Genomic DNA, 24,043 nt, shown 5'->3' on the forward strand with positions numbered 1-24,043 from the left:
CTAGGTGAGGTGTCAGTGGCTGCGGAAACTTAGGAAAATGGTGGGAGGATCCATTCAAGTTGGGTTCTAGCATGTGAGTGTGTGGCATCTTCCATGAAGACACTGGCACAATGAAGAACCAGATCCATCAGATGACACATAAATACCATTGCTCTTGATTGGATCATTACAGGACAGGTTAGGAGAGAGAGGAAGAAGGCACCTGGATATGCCTCCAGGTGGCCCTTCACCCATGAGATACATGGAGGTACAATTGTGCTGGCTTTAGGTTTGAAGACATAGGCTCACATTCACAGCAGGCTATGTCTTTCAGATGATATAGTGATGGTCAGGTGGTTCCCTGATTACTGACCAAAATGATGATGATGAAATGCAAGTCTCTCCTTGGCTCTGGTATTTCTGTCCACTTCCTTATAATCCCCTCCACCATCATCATCTGAGGATAGCACTACTTCCTATGCCCTTGCATAGCAATTCCTCTCCCCTTTGCAGTGCAAGGTTTCAAAAATCACAGCAGATGACAACTATCCTGGACAGCTTCTGTTTGACACATTGCAATGCTCTGTCAGTGCAACAAGACAGCAGAAGCACATTTTCAGAAAGCCAATGGTCAGCCCAATGATTGCCCTGGTTGATCCATGTACTCTTTCACTCGGCTATAAGTAATGAGCCTTGTCCTGAGGGAATAGTCCTTGCCACCCGGGATCCAATCTTGTAATTGGCAGGGGCCTCAGGTACGTCTGGTATGTATGAATTACTTAAAATGCTTGAGTCATGAGAGAGCTTCCTAGGAAACAAGAATACACCTTTTTTTTACTCCTAGCTTCACAGACAAGTTAAATGTGAAAGGAGTGAAATTCTTTCTAGCAGAGCTCCATGAGTCTTTCTCAGAGAGTTGTTGAGCCAGAGTTACTGAATATTTTTAAGACAGAGGTAGATAGATTCTTGGCTAACAAAGGAGGCAAAGGTATCAGGGTAGGCAGGAGGTGAGGTTGAAACAATATGGTTTTCAAGACTCCCATTCCCCCTCCCCAGTGTATTACTAGCAAATGTTCAGGCTATTGAGAACAAAATGAATGAACTCAGATATAGACTTACCTACCAGAGGGAACTGAAAGACTGTTGTGTGCTCTGCTTCACAGAGACTTAGTTCACCCCTGCCATTCCTGACCGCGCCCTACAAGTTGACGGGTTCGCTATACATTGCGTGAATGACATGGCGTCCTTGGGGAAGGCGAAGGGTGAAGGGGTATGCTTCATGATCAACACTTCCTACTGCTTGGACACAGTGACTCTGGCAAGCCATTGCTCCCCAGACCTAGAATACCTTACAGTAAAATGCTGTCCCGACTACCAACTGCAAGAGTTCACCTCTGCCATCCTGACAGCAGTCTACATACCACCCCATGCGGGTGAGAAGAATGCCCTAAACATGATTTACACCACCACAAACACTCTGGAGACAAAGTTCCCTGAGGCCCTCTTCATTGTGGCTAGCGATTTCAACCAAGCTAACCTCAAGAGGGTGTTGTCAAAGTACCATCTTTGCCCTACTAGAATACTGAATATCCTGGACCACTGCTGCACAACCTCTAAAGAAGCCTACCGTTCCATCCCCTGCCCAAATTCGGAAAATCCAATCACAGCACTGTGTTCCTCCTCCCAGTTTACAAGCAGAAAAGGAAGTACAATACTGGCCTGAGGCAGCAGAAGAACGTCTTCGGTACTGCTTGCAATTGGCGGACTGGATCGTGTTCAAGTACTCAGCAGAAGACCTAGACGAGTACATTACCGCCATCACGGACTTCATTAACAAACGTTTGGAAGACTATGCACCAAAGAAGTCAATCTGAGTGTTCCCCAATCGGAAACCATGGGTGAACTAGGAAATCCACTCGTTACTGAAGACCAGATGGGCAGCATTCAAGTAGGATGACCAAGAACTATACAGGAAATCCAGATATGACCTCCGAAAAGCCATCAGGAATGCCAAGAGGCAGTACCGAACATAGTTAGAGGCCCAAATCTACCAAACAGACTCCTTAGCAATACCTAAATAACATTATGGGATACAAAATGAAGCAGAGCAAGATAGCGGATAAAGATCCACCCCTCCCTGATACGCTCGATGCTTTCTATGCTCGGTTTGAGCAGAACGCCAGCGGTGTGCTATTACCTGCCCAAGCAGCCCCTGTGCCCACTTTCACTGCTGCAGATATCAGATCAGCCCTTCCCGAGGGGTCAACCCAAGGAAAGTGACAGGCACGGACTGAATCCCTGGATGAGCACTCAGACCCTTTGCAGACCAACTGGCGGCCGTTTTCACCGACATCTTCAACTTCTCCCTCCTACAAGCCAAAGGTGCCACCTGCTTCAAGAGACCACCATCATCCCCGTACCCAAGAAATTACATGCAATATGCCTCAATGACTACTACCCTGTGGTTCTGACCTCCATAAAGTACTTCAAGAGGCTGGTCATGGCCCACTTCAACTTCAGTCTCCCAGCCTGCCTTAATCTCCTACAATTTGCCTACCAATGTAACAGGTCCACAGCAGATGCCTTATCCCTAGACCTGCACTCATTCCTGGAACAACTGACCAACAAGAACACCTATGTCAGACTCCTTCTCATTAACTACAACTCTGCCTTCAACACCACAATCCCCTCCAGACTGATCTCAAAACTCCGAGACCTAGGTCTCAGCTCCACCCTCTACAACTGGATCCTCAGATTTCTGACCCACAGATTGTAATCAGTGAACAACTGCCCCTCTTCCAGAATAACACTCAACACTGGACACCCCACCCCCCCACCCCTGCCAAGGATGCGTCTTCAGCCCCCGACAGTACTCCCTATTCACTTATGATTCTACAGCCAAATTCCAAGTGAACACCATCTACAAGTTTGCTGACGACACCACCGTAGTAGACGGATATCCAACAATGACAAGGCAGAATACAGAAAGGAGATAGAGGGCTTGGTGTCATGGTATAATGATAACAACCTCTCTCTCAATGTCGGCAAACTAAAGAACTGATCATTGACTTCCGAAAGGAAGGAGGAGAACACGTGTCCAGCTACATCAATGGAGCTGAGCTTGAGAGGGTGGAGAGCATCAAGTTCCTCAGAGTGACAATAACTGACAACCTGTCCTGGACCTCCTGCTTAGATGCAACGGTCAAGAAGGAACAACAATGTCTCTTCTTCCTCAGGCAGCTCAGGAGATTTAGCATGTCCATAAAAAGCTGAAAATGTGTTGCTGGAAAAGCGCAGCAGGTCAGGCAGCATCCAAGGAGCAGGAGAATCAACGTTTTGGGCATGAGCCCTTACCGTCAATTCTCCTGCTCCTTGGATGCTGCCTGACCTGCTGTGCTTTTCCAGCAACACATTTTCAGCTCTGATCTCCAGCATCTGCATCCTCACTTTCTCCATGTCCATAAAGACCCTCACCAACTTCAAAATTGAAAGCATACTGTCTGGGTGCATAACGACCTGGCATGGCAACTGCTCTGCCCAGGACTGTAAGACACTACAGGAGGTTGTGTGCACAGCCCAGACCATCACAGAAGCCAGCCTTCCATCCATGGACCCCATTTACATGGCTGCCAACATCATCAAAGACCCATTGCACCCCAGTAATGCTCTCCAACAAGCTCTTCCAACAGGCAGAAGATACAGAAGCTTGAACACATACACCAGCAGGGTCAGGAACAGCATCTTCCCGGCTGTTATTAGACTGATGAATGGACTCTCTGGCCTCAAATAATGGTAATCTTGCTAACGTTGCTCTCACCTAGCACCCGCCCAGAACATCTTTTCGATCTGTACATCCTTGCTTACTATGGTTTGCCTGTACTGCTCATAAACAAAGCTTTTTACTTTACTTCCATACATGTGATAATAAATCAATCACAGAGTGTGGCGTTGATGCCACAATCAAATCTTGACCTTATTGAATAGTGCAGCAGGCTTAAGGTGGGAAATGGCCTGTACTTGCTTCTAATGTGTATGCTCATATGTTTCCATATGCCACTTCACTGCTTGAAACACCTTACTGGATCACCTAATTTGTTGAGCTAAGAAAGCTCTCCGAGAACCAGGTTATTAATTGAATATGGCAGGCAACTCTGGAATGGGAGAAGTTCTGGGTGTGGCCCATGTGAAGGCCATGCATTCCCACTGGGTGAGGACAGCTGCTCTTTGAACAAAGCCTATGTAAACAGGTGTTGATAACAATTTCATGTTGTGGATTTGTTATGATCCTCATACATTCAATAGTTTAACAAACTCATGCAGTGGAAGAGAGGATCCACAAGAGCGGGACTATGGTTGCATAACAGCATAGGTTTCAAGATCACCAGTTGGGGAGAAAGATCAAGAGGAAGGCCATGCAGAGTGTGACCAAACTGTATCAGCCCATCCGCCTCAATACTTCTCCACCTATCCTTGACCTACCTGCTATCATTCTGGAGCTACCCTCCCTGTGCTTGTTCTCCTTTAACTTTCCTTCAGTGGTCCTTGAACTACCTTCTCACTCACTCAAACTGGATATACTTCTCTGACTATTGACCTGCCATTTACAATCCAGTTGTATCACTGAGACACACAATTTGTAATGATGGACCCTGTCCTATCAGCTGGGACCAGATTCCTTGCAGAAATTTCTTCTTCCCACCCTAGCCCCACACATACCAATATCTTGATGCACTGCCATTTGGGGAATCAATTATCTGACCCTCATCTTGTTGCAACAGGCACTCCAGCCTCTCCTGCTCCATCCCCCTGAGCTGCTGAGTTAGACAAAGAACGAAACTTTATTAAAACCTTCTTCAAAGTTTGAACAATCTCTCCAAGTTCACTCCACCTTTAAGCTGTCAGGAAACAGGAGGCATGCGTTTCCTGTGTGCCTTTGACTTAATCTTGAAGGTAGGATAAAATTCAGTGAAGTTTACATTTAATGAATATTCATATGATTCAAATGCATGACAAAAGGTTCGTGCCACCAGAGATGGCTGCTTCATAAAACACTGCTGACAAGTTTCTCAAATTAAACGTCGGGAAATTGAGATTTCTGCATTTACCTCATTAAGTCCACCCACCCATCTCATTTCTTTTTCTGACAGGCCCCATTAAATTCTGCCCCTTAAATTTTCAAATGTGATGGTTATTATCCATAGCAATGCTGCAGTTCAATGTAGGTGACCACATCCTCAGACATTGAACTCTCAGCTCGTCTCATTAAGACTTTAGCAAAATAACAAATGAAATCATGGTTCCATATGTCAGTTCACTGCTTGAACTGGTTTACTGGAGCTCATCACCTATTCCATTTAGAAGTGAAACGATTGGCTGATTTAGACAAGTTATTCTTCTCTTACATTGGAATCTGCTTTTTGGCTGATTAAATACCACGTATTGGTCCATGGATTTTATTATTTAAGTCAAGGGGACTTTAGATTTTGCTGCATTAGTCATTCAACCTTCAAACTGCATCTCATCTGCCATCTACAGCTGAGTTAGCTGAATGCCAGCAATTGGGCTCTCTGATTAAATACAACATATAGTTTATCTACTATGGACACCTCTCTATCAGCTCGTTTTGAAAGAGGAAAAACAGATAAGAATAGCAATTTAGCACAAGGTGGCTTAGGTATCCAGGATGATCATGAGGTGATGTACTTAATATAAGCTCATTATGAAAAAATAATTACTGTGGAGCAAGTGGAGAAAGAGACCTGCTCCAACTAAAGACATAACAGAACAGTAGCCATCAGCTACTTGATATGAGCTGGTGAACCTAAAGTAGCTATTTTGTGTTGGCTACATGCTTACTGTGTAGTTTGTCATTTTTTAATGAAGTACCAAGCACAGTGTTGAAATATGTGTTGGGTGTGTATTTGAAAAGTAAGTCTGGGGATTGCTGTCCATTCTCACTCTAAGAGATCCAATAAACATATTGTTCAATGTTATTACGATGTTGTGAATACAAAGTGTAAAGTTAACGAGCTTGCTTACTTTGACAACTTGTTGGCTTTCAACAGATTCCTCCTGCATCATGATCTGATTTTCAGGTTCTGGCAACATCCATGCTTTCTGTTACTTTCAGACTGCTCTCATGCTCCACCTCAGAAGGAATGATTCAATGCTCCAAATGAATGCCAGCCTCCTGTCCAATGTTCCAGCTTTTAGATGTTTCAGGTCAGGAATGTAAAAGAGATGGAGGAGGTGTTATTCATAAGGGGGAATATCAAAGCTGTACTGAGGGAGGACACCTTGGAGAGCATATCCAGGGAGGCCAAATGGGTGGAGCGCAAGACCAAGAAGGGTGCAATCACTTTGATGGGATTTTACTACAGGCCTCCCAATAGCCAGTGGGAGATAGACAAACAGATATAGGATACAGAGTAGCGGGGGAAGGGTGTTTTCTCTGACTGGAGATCTCTGACCAATGGTTTTCTTTCGGGATGAGTGCTGGGACCCCTGTTGTTTGTTATACATAGAAATGATTTGGAGGAGAATGTAAATGACCTGATTAGTAAGTTTGTAGACCACTCAATGATTGGGGGAGCTGCAGATGGTAAGGAAGATTGCCAGAGGATACAGCAGAATATAGATAGGCTGGAGACTTGGACAAAAAAATGGCAGATGGAGTTACATTTGGCCAAATGCAAGGTGATGTACTTTGGAAGATGTAACGCAGTGAAGTATACAGTAAATGGCCGAACCCTTAGAAACTTTAACATGCAGAGGAATGGAGGCGTACAGGTTAACAGTTCCCTGAAAGTGACAACACTAGTTGAAATGGTAGTCAAGAAGGCATACAGCATGCTTGCCTTCATTGATCGGAGCGTAGAGTATGAAAATTGGCAAGTCATATTGCAACTGTATATAACTTTAGTTAGGCTACGTTTGGAATATTGTATTTGGTTCTGGTTGCCACACTACCAGAAGGATGTGAAAGCTTTATCCAAATGTTGCCTGGTTTGGAGGTTACTAGCTATGAGGAGAAATTGGACAAACTTGGTTTGTTTTTAGTTTAACGTCAAAGAGGTGGGGTGATCTGATAGAAGTTTCCAAAATTATTAGAGGGGCATGGATAGAATGGATAGTCAGAGTCTTTATCCAAAGTTAGAAATATCAATTATTAGGGGACATAGGTTTAAAATAAAAGGGGATAAGCTTACAGGGGATGTGAGAAGCATGTTTTTTACAGAAGGTAGTAAATGCCTGGAATGTGCTGCCCGAGGAGATGGTGTATACAGTAGAAACATTTAAGCGGCACCTTTACAGATACACGGACAGGCATGGAATTGAGAGATACAGATCGCGTTGAGGTGAAAGCGTTTTAGTTTAGAAAGGCACCAGGTGTTGACACAGTCTTGGTGGGCTAGAGGGCCTATTTCTGGGATATCGTATTCTGTGTTCTTTGTTCCTGCTGCAGCTGAACATCCAAAACTGCAACTCTCATTGTAACCATCACTACTCTTCAATAGCATTATACCCTCATGGTGATGAACAAACCTTGAAAAGTTACTTGCAACAATAATCTCGTATATTAGTTTAAATAAGATGGCCTTATTTGAGATGAAAATTTAGCATCTAAAGAGCAGATCCTCCTGCCAGAGCACCAGGAATATGTTTACAACCATCTGGTTCAAGAATTCTATTATTTTTGTATGTCTTACCATTATTGAGGTAATCAACAGAAAATCCACATCTTCTTATGGTAAATCTGCAGCTTAAAGAATGACTTCTAAAGGGGCCCTGAAATGTCCAAATACTGTTGCAAATTCAACAGCTTTCCTTGTTGGAAAAGCTAATGAACAGTTCCCAGTCCCAGGAATCTCTCAAGGACCCACAGTGAAAGTCCCCTGACTTTCTTCTCCCATTACATTAGCACTTCATGGACCACTAGATTAGACATCATTAGACTGAGAACAAAATCTTTGCCATTACGATGGGAAGATGGAGTCAATGAATTTTCTGACTCAGCAGACTGGTTTCCTCTGGTAGACAGGCAGGAGGCTGGAAGAATACAGCAAGCCAGGCAGCATCAGGAGGTGGAGAAGTCGACGTTTCGGGTGTTAATTGGGAGTGAGTTTTGGGAAGTTGCAGATAAAGAGGGTGGCAGGGGAAGGGTGTTGAAGTGGGGATAGGTGAAGACAGGTAGAGGGTTGGTCAATGGGAGGAATGAATCTGGTTGGTGGCAGGGAGGAGTGGAAGGGAGGGGTTGCTGCCTTGCTTGCTGTGTTCTTCCAGCCTTCTGACTGTCTACTTTGGATTCCAGCATCTGCAGTTTTTTTGTCACTGTTGGTTTCCTCTGGTAGCATCCAGCCTGCCTTATTTTAGACATGTTGAGGTGGGATTGAATCAGATGTACTGCCTTCTGAGGTAGTTTGGAAATAACCACACAACAAGTACCAAGTTGGAGTAGTTAGAAGGCATCCTCATCCCTCACACCTCACTCACTCCCCATGACATCTCCTTGCCTTTTAGGATTAGAATTAGAATCCCTACTGTGTGGCAACAGGCTCTTCGGCCCAACAAGCCCACACCAACCCTTTGAAGAGTAACCCACACCAGACCCATTCCCTTACATTTACCCCAGATACCTAACCTACACATCCTTGGACACTGTGGGCGACTTGGCATGGCCAATTCAACTTACCTGCACATCTTTGGATTGTGGGAGGAAACCACGCAGACACAGGGAGATGCGCAAACTCCACATAGACAGTCGCCCTAGGCTGGAATTGAACTCAAGTCCCTGGTGCTGTGGGGCAGCAGTGCTAACCACTGAGCCACCATGCCGGCCCAAGGCTATCCTCAATCTTCCATGGTGACTCACCCAGCATGCATAATGGAACTAATGAGTCATATAATAACAATGGAAAGTTTTGAAATGCACTTACAATATCTCATTCAAAAATCTCCTTTGGAAAAAATCTGCCGCTCTTACAACCCTACACAATTAGACAAAGCCATTATTTTATCAATAAGGGAAGCTCTGCTTCAGTTTACACTTCTTAATGTTGTCCAAATAAACATACAAACCTCGAAGGAAACAGTCATTAGCTTATAACTTATTTCCATCAATAAATTTCCCATAATTAACATCCTGAGGTTTACCATTGACTAGAAACTCAACTGGCATTACAACACAAACACAGTGGCTAGGAATACTGCAGCGACTAACTCACCTCCTGACTCCCCAAAGCCTGTTCACCATCGACCAGGCACAAGTGTGATGGAAGACTTCTCACCTGCCTGGATGGGTGCAACTTCAACAACACTCAAGAAGTTTGACACCATCCAGGACAAAGCAACCTGCTTGAGTGGCACCATATCCATAAATATCCACTCCCTCCACAATTGATAACCAGGAGAATTAGTGTGCATAATCTACCAGATACACTGCAGAAGTTCACCAAAAATCCTTAGACAGCCCAAACTAGACTTGCAAACCCACAGCCACTTCTTCTAGTAGGACAAGTGCAACAGATACAATAGGGACACTGCCATCTTCAAGTTCATCCCCAATTCACTCACCATTCCTTCATTGTTGTAGGGTCAAAATCCTGAAATTCTGTCCCTAAGAACATTATGGGTCAATCTACACACATGGACTGTAATGGTTCAAGAAGGCAGCTCACCACCACCTTCTTGAGGGTAACTAGGCATGGGCAGTATTATTAAAAGTAGCCTGTTAAAAATGTCTATCAATCAAAGAAAACAATCTTCTTCCACGTGACAAAACTACACCCTAATAAGCTATCAATCAAACTGGACATTGTATTAATAGAAATAGACAGTACAATTATGCATAAATGCTTGGTTGAGCTGCAAGATTAATTAATGGATAATCTCATCTGAATTTTATCTGATTATATTTTTATGTGGTTATAAAATCAGCAGTTGTAACCGAAACACATTTATGAATAGTTGTGTTTTTAAGGGTCGTTGTTATTATATGGTTCAATGGTCTTACAGTATGCATTGACATGGAAGATGTGGAGGAAAGGGGAGGGGATATGGAAAACATGGAGGCATGATATGACCTTTTAAACACACTTTTCAAAAAGTTTACAAACCAGGCTTTGGTCTGGGGGGCTGTGAACCACTTATCCTCAAGAAGCTGGCCTCAGCTCTCTAAAAGTTGCAAGGGAGTATGAGCTACCTACTTTGCGCTGGAACAGACCACATCAAAAATCGGACCCAACACCAGCAGCAATTACAAGTACCAGGAATGGGAGATTGGGTCCCGCCTTGGCGTCAGCCCAGCTATATAAAAATCTAGCCTTAAGCACTTAATGTCACAAAGGGTAGTAAACAGAAAGAAATGTAAAACATACTACATCCTAAGTACAAGAAACTAGACGAGGCTGTAAAAATATTGGTGCTCATATTTCCAATAAGAGACATTGTTTTAAACTGAAGCAATTGTTCATTGATGTGGCTGGGAATAGTCGGCTTTAGCTCAAAATGTGTCTGTATGTCTGACTCGGGGCAACCTGATCCAGAATGTTTCTACAAATTCCTGTGAAGTAAAATGATGTTTATTGTTTATCTCAAGCAAGAAAAGGTTACATGTTCACTAACTGTGTCACTTGCTTTGCGGCACCTTCCTTTACTCCAGCTTCTTTTCATTCTGATCCTCACCTCAATACAAGCTAGTGGAATCTGTAAAGAAATAACAATGTGTGTTTAACTATGTATCTCTGAGGTGGTAACTCCAAATCGATTTTGACAAATGTATACAAAATGATTGTTCCATTTCTTGTTAAATAGAAATGCCACCATTATCTCAAGCCAAAACTACTCCCAGTGACCTCTTTTCTACATGATTTTTCATCTCTTTTCAACCCATAAAACTTCTACATTCTGGGTTTCTGAAGCTGAGTCATCCCCTCTATTGTGCTGATACCAACATGAATTAACAAAGCCAACTTTCCACCTTTTCCTAGTTTCTTGCCTTTCCTAAATATAATGAACCCTTCAACATTTAGTTCCCAATCTATGTCATGTACAGTCATATCTTTGTCAAATACTATCATTTCTTTCTATTTGTGCTATTAGTTGATCTGCTTTGTTTCAAGTACTGTATGAATTGAGCCACAGAGCATTTAGTTTTATTCTTTTATATTAATTTTGTAATCTCTAGCCTTATCTGTTGATTTACTCTTCAATTTCTTTCCCTTCCTGTCATGGTCAGTTTATCATTTCCTATATAATTACCTTTTCCTGTTGCCTTGTCTCTACTCTTTGATTTACCACACACTCTCTAGTGAGATTCGAACCCACAATTTTTTGACTCAGAGACAAGACAATGACTGACATCTTCAAAGTATTTAAGGGACTAAAGAGAATCTCTGTATAAGAAATTGGTGAGGAGTTATTTATATTAATTTGTGTGAATACTAATATCAGAAAAAAGACACCATTGCAGAAAGACTTTATTTTTATATACTTACTTTAAACTGAAAATCCTTTGGTTTTCACAAAATTTTCAAGCTAGTTTAATCACCAAAATGTTCAAGCAACTATCCATCAAAGACCAATGCGTGACAAGATACAATGAACTATGCACACTTACCACCAGCTGGGAGCTCTATATCATGTTTCAGGGACAGCAATGAAAAGACAGATATACTATTGTGTACCAGAAGAAAATACTTATTAAAAATCAAAGTAAAGTACAATATTCAGTCATTGTGGATATATTTATGTTACCCCTGTAGTCAATTTGTATAAAGGGTTCATCACTTTGATGATTAAATGAAAGAGAAACAGTATCTTGGTTTTTCAAAGGAAGAAATAGTGACCTTTGATTTCTATTTTATGTTTGATACAAAACTCAAGTTCATTGACAAAAAGAATGAATACTCATCCCCTTTGGATTTTAAACATTCTCTTTGATACTCAATAACACAAAGGCATGCAGAAAGCTCTTATAATTTTATGTATTAACTAAAAGACCGATCTGAAAATGTATTGCAATTGCCCAAACAGCAGGTTGTAATTTATGATTTGGAGATGCCGGTGTTGGACTGGGGTGTACAAAGTTAAACATCACACAACACCAGGTTATAGTCCCACAGGTTTAATTGGAAGCACACTAGCTTTCGGAGCGACGCTCCTTCATCAGGTGGTAGCGTCGCTCCGAAAGCTAGTGTGCTTCCAATTAAACCTGTGGGACTATAACCTGGTGTTGTGTGGTTGTAATTTAAGTAGCCAATTTACATGATGTGTGCACGTTAAAATAAATGCTAACTTAAAATAAATAATGATAAACTGAATAAAAGCTTGTTAATTTATATGAATACGCATCAGTTATTGCTAAACCTATTGCTAAAAACACATAATAAATGAGATTATTGATTTCAATTTTAATAGGAAAGCAGAAATATCTATTCAATTTACAGTGCTGAAAATTTTATACTTTCAGCAGATGGTGCAGCTTAGGCTGTATTTACATGAGAAATTCAACATCAGTGGGAAATGGCTTAGGTTTTGTAATGAAACTAAACACAGATAGTGCAAATTGGGTGACAAGGCTTGTACTAAAGTGTCAGAGTCATATAGTATGGAAACAGCCTCTTTGATCCAACCAATCCACACCAACCATGTTCCCAAACTAAACTAGTCCCACTTGCCTGTGTTTGGCCCACATTCCCCAAACCTCTCCTATTCATGTACTTATCTAAATATCTTTTAAATGTTGTAACTGTATCCACCACTTCCTCTGGCAGTACATTCCACACACGAACCACTCTCTGTGTAAAAATGTTGCCCCTCATACCCTTTTAAATATTTTTCTTCTCACCTTAAGAACATGCCCCCTAGTTCTGAATTCCCCTACCTTAGGGAAACGGCCTTACCTATACCCCTCATGGTTTTATAAACTTCTATCAGGTCACCCCTCCACCTCCTATGCTGCAGTGAAAAAAGTCCCAGCTTACCTCGCCTATTTTTATTACTGTTAATCCCTCAACACCTCTAAAAAAAATGTTTTCCATTTAAATCTTAAATTTAAACCTTGTGTGTGATCTTTTCCAACTTTACCTTATCCCTCCCTTAGTCCCCAAACTCTTTATTGCTCTAATTCTGACATCTAGTACATTCTTATTTTGCCTTCATTCCCCACTGCTGGTTTCACCTACAGCTGCCTAAACCCTAAACCTTGGAATTCTTTCTCTAAAGCCCCTCTGCTTTTTGATTTCTCTTTCATCTTTTAAGACCCACAGTAAAAACACTTTTCTGAACACTTTGCCATCCTTTTCTAATCTGATTAAATGTGTGTAAGCAGAGTCTTCCTTAAGATTACTATATAGATACAATAACAGTACTGTCAGGAGTAGAAAAATTGCTTTGCACTTAAACTTCAGTGGCATTACAAATTCACCCATCGACTTAAAAAATTATATTTTTCCCACAACCTAATTTTTCTGAGCAGTATGTGTATAACTTTTCTCAGAATCTAATATAGCTTTTTACAGCTCAATCAACCTATTTGGATTTCTTATGATGTAACTTCAGGGCAAGTGGGACTTAAATCTTAAGGCCCAGTGGTAGGGCACTACCCCTGCAGAATGAGAGCACTAAATAAATACAGGGGAACTCAAACCAACAATCTCTGATAATGTTAAGATATACACCAGAGTCAGTTACCTTAGCAATTAGACCATAACCCCACCAAACTTAAAGATTACTCAAAGGTGAGTCTCAATTCAGTTGCTTGATTATTTCATACTAACCTTCTATTTTCCTCAATTCTTGGAATTGAAAATTCTGTAACTTAAATTCTGTAAATTAAACATTGGTGTTGCCAATTATGCTAAACAATCCAGCTAAGATACGATTTAATAAACGATATTAATGATAAATATAAATTGATGTTATAAGAAAAACCTTCATTTTACTTAATATCCAATTTGATTTCAATGGCTGACAGGACGGTGTGAAGCAATATCAAGGAAGGTGAACAAAAATAATGTCAGCAGAGAGAAAGGGCCATCAACACAAATGGCCTCTTTAAGCCCTGGGAATGCCTGTGGGTGTCTGTCAGTTAAGGGAAGCTCTAGCTGTTACTGAGGTTTGGGGGGTGGACAGAATAATGGATATGTCAGGTTAGGCCCAAGCTTCCTTGTGAGATTCAAAAGAGCATGAAGTACTCTGACCTCTAGCTTACATGGAATGCCAAAAAGTTAAAATTTACCTTCTGTATCTGTTAGCCTTAAAAAAAAGGTCACAGGAAGTTTAGCCTGATGGAACAGCCAACACTGACCTCACCCATCATTTAGGTGTCAATCTGACATTACACATGATGACATCAATTTGCATGCACTAAACAAGAATCATATTTCTATCCTGTTCAAAACATTGTTTAATATGGGAAAGGAAGCCAGGCTGGCAGGGTTTGAGTCTCTAGATATTTTGCTTGCTTCACTTGCCTCTGCCAGGCTGCACAGTTAAAACTGGAGAATAGGAGATACACCATTTGATGTCGTTCACTATAAAAAAATGAAATCCTTTCAGTGGGTTTGGTGCAACTTTAAAATTATTAACAATATGAATAATTTTCTATTCTTTCAAATATAGTTTGTAAAACTCATTTCTCATTCTATGCAGTTGGAATCATGGCTTTTCTCCATGGAGTCAAGAGAGTGAAAGATTAATTTTCAAGATTGATCAGTTGGACATAAGGAATTGGATCAAACACTTGAATGCTGAAACACTGCTTTAGCAAGCTCATTAAAAACATGATCTATGTTGGAAATTTAAATCACTAGCTTTTTAAGAAAAAAATAGTTCCAGTTCCTTCATAATCTGAGCCCACGGAAAATTAGGAATAAAGACTGAGTTCTCTCTTTCTCAAGCAACTGGGCAGTCTTTCAAACTGGTCTTGAAATAATGGGAAAAGGCAGAAGGGAGAATCTTTGGAAAAAGTACTGTCTATGTACAGTCTTAGTGAATTGCTGACACCTTTCTGGAACTATTAAAAGTCACACAAGAATAAGAGAAAACAAAGAGGTGAGGAGGGAAACTTTGACTTTGAGTAATAGTGTAAATTGGGTAAGAGCAAATAAGCAGCCTACTTTTACTAATGCTTTTCTTTTGGCTCCATAACATGTTTATACTCAATTAAGTGCAGCACAGCGGCTCAGTGGTTATTACTGTTGCCTCACAGTGCACGGGACCCAGGTTTGATTCCACCCTTGGGCGACTGTCTGTGTGGAGTTTGCACATTCTCTCCATGTCTGCATGGGTTTCTTCCACATGCTCTTGTCTCCTCCCACAGAACAAAAATGTGCAAGTTCAGTGGATTGGCCATGCTAAATGCCCATAGTGTCCAGGGATGTACAGGCTGGGTGGATTAGCCATGGTAAATGCAGGGTGACAGCGATAGAGTAGGGGTGGGATGCTCATCAGAGAGTCAGTGTGGACTTAATGGGCTAAATGGCCTGCTGTAGCGATTCCATACTGAAGTGATCATTATTAATATGTAATCCTTCACAACTAGTTCTAGCAAAATACTAAGAGCCAGGGGCATTACAGTTGAGATTGATTCTGTGCTCCCCAGTGTCCACATGTGTATATGTCCAGCAGGAGTTGCTGCTAGCTCACAGAAGTAATAACGCTGGTCCCCACCAACCCAGGAAGCCTGATTAAATTTGCAGCAGTTAGCATTAGTGTGGGTAAAGTTGCTTTGTTTTTGCAAATGTGAGATTATAATGGAGGGTTAAAAAGATGTGAATCCGAACAAAACAAAATTATTTATTTTCCAAAGGCTTCAAGTGGATAAAAAATCCAATGCAACTTTCTTCCTGCCATCCTCTGTGATGCCTCTTTCACTGCCACAAGTTGGCACTGTCACGGAAAGTCCAGCTATTTAAAGTGGGAGGTTTTCTTTTCACTTTTTACAAAGAGAAGACGAATAAAAGGAAGCTTGTAAGTAAAGAGAATAAATTACAGAAATTACGTAAGAGGGACTTCATATGTTTTCATTTGAGGGAGAATATTGTAATCATTGTTTAGCATTTGCATATCAGGCCTTTCTTAGGTTCTGTCTCTGATTTTTATGTTTTCATTATCATTAATATGCATAATTTTTGTGGCATATTGCTAAAAATAACTTCGTGTCTAAGAAACTGTTGCTAAATCAGCTTTTACTTCAAATTAAACCACTTCTATTTGTTTAGCATGTGTTCTTTGACCTCAGCTGATGTCATTAGTAGACAAGTCATTCCTAGATTGAATTCTGGCTTCATAGATCTTATTTTGCTACTATTTTCCTTTTGGCTACAACAAGGCGATATCTCACTGAAACAAAAGGATACAAGGCTGTGGAGTTGCAGAGTGTGGTTCATCTCCAATCTTCTTGACTCTTGGCCAGCCATCTCTCAAATGAGATTGCAGAAATATTCTTGCTAACAGCAAGGGAAAAGGATGCAAAATCTGTGAAAATTAAGAAAAATAAGGACAATGTAAAATTCAATGTATGGTACAGCAGTAACCTGTACATATTAGTCATCATGGACAAAGAAAAGGCTGAAAATCTCGAAGAGTTCCTGCCTCCAGATCTGGAAGTGAAAGAGATGAAGTAAGTATCTAAAATCTCTGATATTATTTAGAATTTATTGAATTAAAAAGAAGACTACAATGTTGCAGATTTGGTTTTAACAATGAAACAGAAGATGATTACTCAAAAGAAATGAAGATAATATCTGGAATAAATCAAACTATTTGCACACAACACGTATCCAAAGATTTTGAAATACATGACAAAAATAAAATCCAATTAACCCCAACAGCAAACACTGGAGAGAATGCCCTTCTCTATCTAGGTTTGACTTCACTATGGCTTCAATTCCCAGTCATAAGAATCTGATAACCTCCCGCTGATTGGTCATTTAAGTGAGCATAAAATTTCTCAGCTTCCAATAGACCCTTCGATGTTTTAACCATATAATCTGGTCAGGAACTTTTAAACCAAACTCCATATACAGAGGCAACTTAGTTTTAACAATTCAAACTATTTTCTCAACTTCTCTGCATTACAGATCCAGTTTCAGCTAAGAACCCTGCAAAGGTACGCAAACCAAAACTAAAACCAAACCAATTTGTCCCGAGCTATGGATTTCTCCTTTAAGTTCAAAAAAAATTCCACAATCATCTCTCTAAAAACCTAATGCACTCCTTTGTGACTGTGTATGTTCATAGTTTCCCAAAGGAAACAAATTACCATTAAGCACCAAAACTATCCCTCTTGGATTATATTATTAAAAGACATCACTATGGCTACAAAATTACTAACAAGTTAATCATTACGGCCCTTCAAACCCAAAACACCCATTTGCCACTGGTTCAAATTCAAAAATCCAAACTCAAAAACAAGTTTTCGCAATTAGTGATATTGCAATATATATAAATCACATACCTTACCTCGCACATGAAATAGAAATTTTCAATGTGTTGCAATAAGATTGAGTTAATTTAATGTAATTCACAGTAAAGCAAGAAGTGTTTATGTCAATTTCCATGGACTATTCCACTTTTTAAATTCATTCATGGGTGTGAATATTACAGGCATTTGTTGTTCATCCTTAATTGGCTTTGAGAATGAAGGGGATAAAATTAAATGTGACTGTCCCAAGATAGATACAGCTGAGTAAAGTTATTTATCCATAGAGTTCCCACAATTGTCCGCCTTTAAAATCCAACTATAGGTTAAATTACTCCAGAAATTTTGCTTCCACTGCATTACCTTGAAATCATGAGTTGGTCACTCATTATATGAAGAGCTTTCAGATATTAAGTGTAAATATGCTTCTTTGTAGCTTGAAACTATTTCATCTGGTCCATTTAATATTGTGCACTAATACTGTATAATTATAGGTTATTTGGCAAACCAGGCTATGTAATTATTTTCTCAACAAGAGCCACAATTCCACACTCTTGCTCACACCCATAGCCGTATTCAGTTTGAAAGGTGTTACTAATCTTTTTTACTGAGCCTTGTAAACCTCCATAACTTAAAGTCATGGTTGGCTCCATTCAATAAAAATCTGCATTTTCAATATTTCATTTGCCTCAATCTCTACTCAATTAGAATCAAGATAATTTTTGCTAATATTAATTGCCAAAAAAAACACATGTTGTGTAAGTTATGAATGAAGATTGACATTAAAACAAAATAAAAATCATAATGGTCCTGAGGTTGAGAATTCTGTTCCAATAAAATCAAATATGCCACCATAACCAAACCTAAGACTTGACTGGATTTATTTAATCTACTGTGAGAAAGTTTTACATCAATATTTCCAGATCTTCAAATGTGCCAGCATCCCTGAAAAGGTCTCCAAAGAAGAATTCATGCTTCAGTTAGGAGATAGATAAGGTTCAAAAACAACCTATAGGTTCATATCCAAAAGATACATTTTCTAGTCATTCAACTCTAGAAGAAAAACAATTTTTATAGATGCATCATCAAGAGCATTCTGTCTGGATGTATCACTATCTGGTATGGCAACTGTACTATTCAAGATCAGACACATTTACAGAGAGTGGTGAACTTAGCCCAGACAATCACAAAGGTCAACCTCCCATCTATAGAATCCATTTACTAGACCCACTGTCAAGAAAAGGCCGGCAGCATTCTCAAAGATCCATCCCACCCTGGCAGTGTTTTTCTACAACCTCTACCACTGGGAAGAAGGTACAGAAGCCCGAACACATGCACCAGCCGGTTTTGCAACAGTTTCTACTCTACTGTGGTTAGAAGACTGAATGGACTAACAACTCTTAACCTTCGCCTGTACCTATGCTTTGGTTTTTGTCGCTGTTTACCTAATATTTACTTATCTGTGCGACTTAATTCTGTGATCTGCCTGTATTGCTCGCAAGACAAAGCTTTTCACTGTGCCTCGGTACACGTGACAATAAATTCAATTCAATTCAATTCAATTCAATTCAAATTCAATTCAGTTCAATTCAATTCAATTCAATACCCACCTACACTAGAAGTGTATAATGATATGTCTGAGCAGGTTGATTAAAAATAGCTGTGAGAATCAAAGGTGCAGTAATATGTGCTTGTTTTAATTACTTATAATGGCACACCAGATTGCCTCACAGTTATTTTTCCATCTGCTCGTGTGAGAGCATTGACAGGTTGGGCAGCGATAGCTTTTATTTGATAGTTTTGGCACTGCCAATGCCCACCCTATTCTGATACATATTGCCGCATGGCAGCCAGAGCACTCTGTAACTTCAGGTGAGAGTAGGTGCAAGAAACCCACACACACCTTTCCACAAACACTGCATCTAATCAGCAGTTGAATGTTAACACTGCAAGTGTCTGTTTACTACCTCCAGACTAGCTCAAATTGTAGTAATCAGCAATTATAACAACTGGGTCTGCTAAATCAGCTCTTCAGACAGGTTAGTCTGAGCTGCTCTGCACCCATTTAGCACCTGATTTCACCCTTCAGTCAACATAGCCTCTTTAGTCTTATCATCACTTTTTCATTCTTTAGTTACGTGGAAAAATAATTTTTTGGCATCATTGCGTGCTACCTTCTGACTGGCCTTGAAATGACAATTGGCAAATAAATGGGATTGATCCTTTGATTCTTCGGTTAAACTGGGAAACACATTTCCCTGATCTCCCCAGATGACCCACCTGCATGTATAATTTGACAAGTTGGCATCTGTGCTCTTATATAAAGCAGGATTGTATTTAGTTTCAACATGTTAATGTTTACATGCATATATATTTTTCCTCCATGACAATTTAATAAAAATAATGGTTTATTGTAAACTGCCTGAGGCTTGAAATAGTACAAGATCATTCTGTGAAAGGTGTCAAGCGGTTAATATATTTTCAAAATCACTTGAGTCCAAACTAAGGTTTCCTTGTACATTTCCTGCCTCAGAGTTACCTACCGAATATACAAATGGATGGGTCTTAAGAAACTCATTAATCTTGATGGACATTAACTCTTGTGATCCTCTATCAATCTGGAAATTTAGATTTGGTTCTTAAGTGATATTCATTTTCATTGACCCAATGACGCATCTTCAACCTACTGTATTAGTGTCTGATATTTGACCACTTAACCCTGTAAATTTAAATGATCTTTTCTACATTGTGCAACAAGTACTTAGTGCTAGTATTAACAATATGTCAGTGTATTTGTAATTAAAGCTATTAAGCAGTTAAGTTGTCAGATTTGGAATGTATAAATAATTAGTTAGTTGATGAGACAACTTGTCACTTCTGGAAGATGCTCAAGGAAATAACATATCTTCCAGGATTTACAGTAGTCTTCATTTAAAACAAAACAAATAATCATTATGAACATAAGTTTAAACAAAGATTAACACAATCAGCAAGAAATGTTTTTAAAAAACAGTTTTACCAATGCTCCACAAAGAGTCTACCTGCAATCATGGAATTATAGTCTTTTGTTAACTAGAGAGGGATTAGAATTTGGCAGTACAGAGTAGAATTTGAGAGGGATTAGAGTTTGGCAGTACTGTGTAGAACAGAGAAATGAAAAAGCTAGAACATTGGGATCATTAGGAACAGGGCAAGGCCACTGCGCCCAATAATTCCTAACCTCTCCAATAAAGATAAGAGCAAAATATTTCAAAATTAGAACTCTCCACATATGTAAACTGCATGCGCAAGAGTTTTTTTCCAAAGGCTTAAAACCTTGGTCAGCAGCAAGGGTCAGAGAGTGTACACATCATGACTGTATTAGGGTAGAATGGAGAACCATAGCTAGTTTAAACAGCTGTGAACATTGCTAATGGCACATAGGTGTGAAAAGCCGTGTGTTTAAACAGGTTTCTGTAATCATGTACCTGTCTTCAGGTTACAACAAATGGTCTTGCTGAATGTGTACACAGCACAGTGGGGAAGGAGGGGAAACAGGCAAACAGAGGTGACTGAAAATAGAAGTAAGTAACTGGAATTATAAAAGATTTATCATGTTTGATACCAATCCCTTATTGTCCACCTAACTGAAATATACTTCTGGAAATGAACACAGCAGACACATTACATAAAGGAGAGAGAGAGAATTAAATGGTAAGTTGAGTGCAGGCTGTGATACAGGAAGAAAATGTGCTGAAGGTAACATTATGAACTTAGTGAAAAATATCCGAACAAGCTTGAAAATTCTTTATGCAAATGTCAGAGATTTTAAGAAAAGAATTGACAATCTTTCGATCGTGGCAACCTAGGGAAATAATAGTATGTTTGACTTGGTAATATAATATTGGATGACAAATTATCAGGATTATAAATTTCTCTGTACAAGAAAATGGATTATTGTGTTTGATCCATTATCTGCTAGAAAGATTTCCACACTTTCCTCTGAAACCATTTCTGGCTTCAACTTATTTCATGTGGATGCCAACTGAGAACTCACATTCATGTTTTCAATCCACCCACAATTACAAATATTTCCAGAGTATTTCATGTATCATGGTCCAGCACTCACACTTTATCCTACATATAATAACCTACAAAGTAGTAGCAAAAGGAGACCCTTCAGCCCCTGCTTCACCATTCAATGTGATCTTGACCTCAACTCTACTTTCTTGTTCACTCCTCATATCATTTGGTTTGCTGATCAGTCAAAAATGTGTTGAACCCAGTCATACACACACACAATGATGGAGCATCCAAAGTCCTCTAGTCACAGAATCCCAAAGAATTGCAACCTTTGGAATGAAGTAATTTCTTCCCAATTCAGCTCTAAACGATCATTGTCTCATCCGAAAACTGTGCCTTTATGTCCTTAACTCCCCTCTCAGACGAAATAACCTCTCATGTCTATTCTTTCAATCCCCTTCAGAATCTTGCATCATTTAATGAGATTATCTACTGTTCTTCGAAATGCCAATCAGTGTTGGCTCAATTTGCATAGTTTTTCAACACACAACTGTTTATCCCAGCAACCTCCAGTATGCATATTTCCCCTCTCGAATATGGAGAACAAAACTCTGCATACACTCCAGATGTGGATTCACCTAACATCTATGCTAATGTAATAGGACTTTTTACTCCTTCTACTCCAATATACTTGAAATAAATGTTAACATATCATTATCTGACTAATCTTTGGCTGTATATTTACGCTAACTTGCTGTGTTTCTTGTTCAAGCATACCTAAGAGTCCCTGAACGTCAACATTTAAAAATTTCAAGCCTTTAAGAACGTAACATACTTTTCTACAAAAGAAAGGAAGCTATGATAATGCATGTGAAAACACTGGTTCAGTCTCAACTGGGGTATTGCGTCCAGTTCTGTGTGGCACATTTTGGGAAAGATATGAAGCCATTAGCGATGGTGCAGAAAAGATTCATGAGAATAGTTCCAAGGAAGAGGCACTTCAGTTATATGGATTTATTGGACAAGTTTGGGATGACTTCGGTAGAAACAGGAAAATTAGGACAAGATCTTAAAAAAAAATTGATAAACCTGTTCAAAATTGTTGGGGACTTGGACAGAGCAGATACCGAAAAGCTGTTCCCATTGGCAGAAAGACCAAGAAACATAGGACGCCAATTCAAGATGATTGAAAAAAGAAACAATGGCAACATGAGAAACCAATGTTATGCAGTGAATGGTGAGAATCTGGAATGCTCGGCCTGAGAGTGAGATGGAGGCAGACTCAGTTATAGCCATCAAGAGAGAATTGAATAGTTACCTTAAGAGAAAAAATATTGGAGAGCCATAGGAAAGTGGAAGAGAGTGGGGTTGATTGGGGCTGAATGCCTTCTTCAGTGCTTAGAAATTCTACAATTCTATTTTCCATTCTTGTTCTAGACTGAATAATCTGACACTTCACAGCATTTTGCCACATTTATCACTTTATTGCACACTCAGCTTAATACAACTCTTTGCAGCCGCTTTGTATTTAGCTCCCAGCTTATGTTCCCACTTAAGTTTATATCAACAATAAGTTTAGATACATTAAGTTTGGTTCCAGCTCTTCTCTTTGCAGTACTCTACCAGTTATCAGAACATTAATTTGAAAATGGTCCATTTACCCCACCATCCTGCTGCCTGTTCAGAAATTATTCTCCATCCATATTAATGTATCTGCATCCAAATGAAATGAATTCCTAGTTTCCATGGTAACATTTTGGTGTGGCACTTTATTAAATGCTTTTTAGAATTCAAGTACAGTACATCTACTGATTCCTGTATATCTATGTCACTAATTTCATCAAAAATCTTTAATGCAGTTTTTAAACATGATTTTCCTTTTATAAAGCCATGCTGATTGTTTCAACCCCCTTACCACTATTGTTATTACATTCATACAGGTCACTTTCCAATTCTAACAATTTGTTATATCTTGAAGTTGTCCATTCCATCCTTCACCCATTTCATATTTTAATAAAAAGCTATTTTTCTTCCATTCTGGATTCAAGAAACACATAAAGGTAGATAAATCTGTGGGACCTGGTCAGGTGCTTCCCAGAATCTAAGGAAGAGATTGCTGGGTCTTTTGCTGAGATAGTATATTATAGTAGAAAGTATATTCCTGTCAGGATGAAAGGGAAGGCTGGTAGTATAGGGAATGCTGGATGACTAAAGAAATTGAGGGTTTGGTTAAGAAAATGAAGGAAGCACATGTCAGGTATAGACAGGATAGATCGAGTGAATCCTTACAAGAGTATAAAGAAAGTAGGAGTATACTTAAGAGGGAAACCAGGAGGGCAAAACGGGACATGAGATAGCTTTGGCAAATAGAATTAAGGACAATCCAAAGGTTTTTACAAATATATTAAACACAAAAGGGTAACTAGGGAGAGAATAGGGCCCCTCAAAGATCAGCAAGGCGGCCTTTGTGTGGAGCCACAGAAAATGGGGGAGATACTAAATGAATATTTTGCATCAGTATTTACTGTGGAAAAGGATATGGAAGATATAGACTGTAGGGAAATAGATTGTGACATCTTGCAAAATGTCCAGATTACAGAGGAGGAAGTGCTAGATGTCTTGAAATGGTTAAAGGTG

The 24,043-nt window shown here is 39.7% G+C and overlaps 1 protein-coding gene across 1 annotated transcript; it reads left to right on the forward strand.

The window, feature by feature from the left end:
• Nucleotides 1-2,076: 2,076 nt before the first annotated feature.
• Nucleotides 2,077-16,607, forward strand: LOC122554719 (60S ribosomal protein L38-like). Its single transcript, XM_043700096.1, has 2 exons — nt 2,077-2,255; nt 16,397-16,607. Exons 1-2 carry the CDS (start codon nt 2,077-2,079, stop codon nt 16,605-16,607), a joined length of 390 nt encoding a protein of 129 aa, XP_043556031.1.
• Nucleotides 16,608-24,043: the final 7,436 nt, after the last annotated feature.

The sequence above is a fragment of the Chiloscyllium plagiosum genome, chromosome 11 (genome assembly GCF_004010195.1).
Source record: "Chiloscyllium plagiosum isolate BGI_BamShark_2017 chromosome 11, ASM401019v2, whole genome shotgun sequence".
In the NCBI taxonomy this organism is placed as follows: Eukaryota; Metazoa; Chordata; class Chondrichthyes; order Orectolobiformes; family Hemiscylliidae; genus Chiloscyllium; species Chiloscyllium plagiosum.

Coding starts and splice junctions, on each gene's coding strand:
- LOC122554719 (XM_043700096.1), top strand. CDS start 2,077: ATGAAGCAGAGCAAGATAGCGGATAAAGATCCACCCCTCCCTGATACG. Junction 2,256..16,396: donor GAGGGGTCAACCCAAGGAAA/GTGACAGGCACG, acceptor ACTCTTGGCCAG/CCATCTCTCAAATGAGATTG.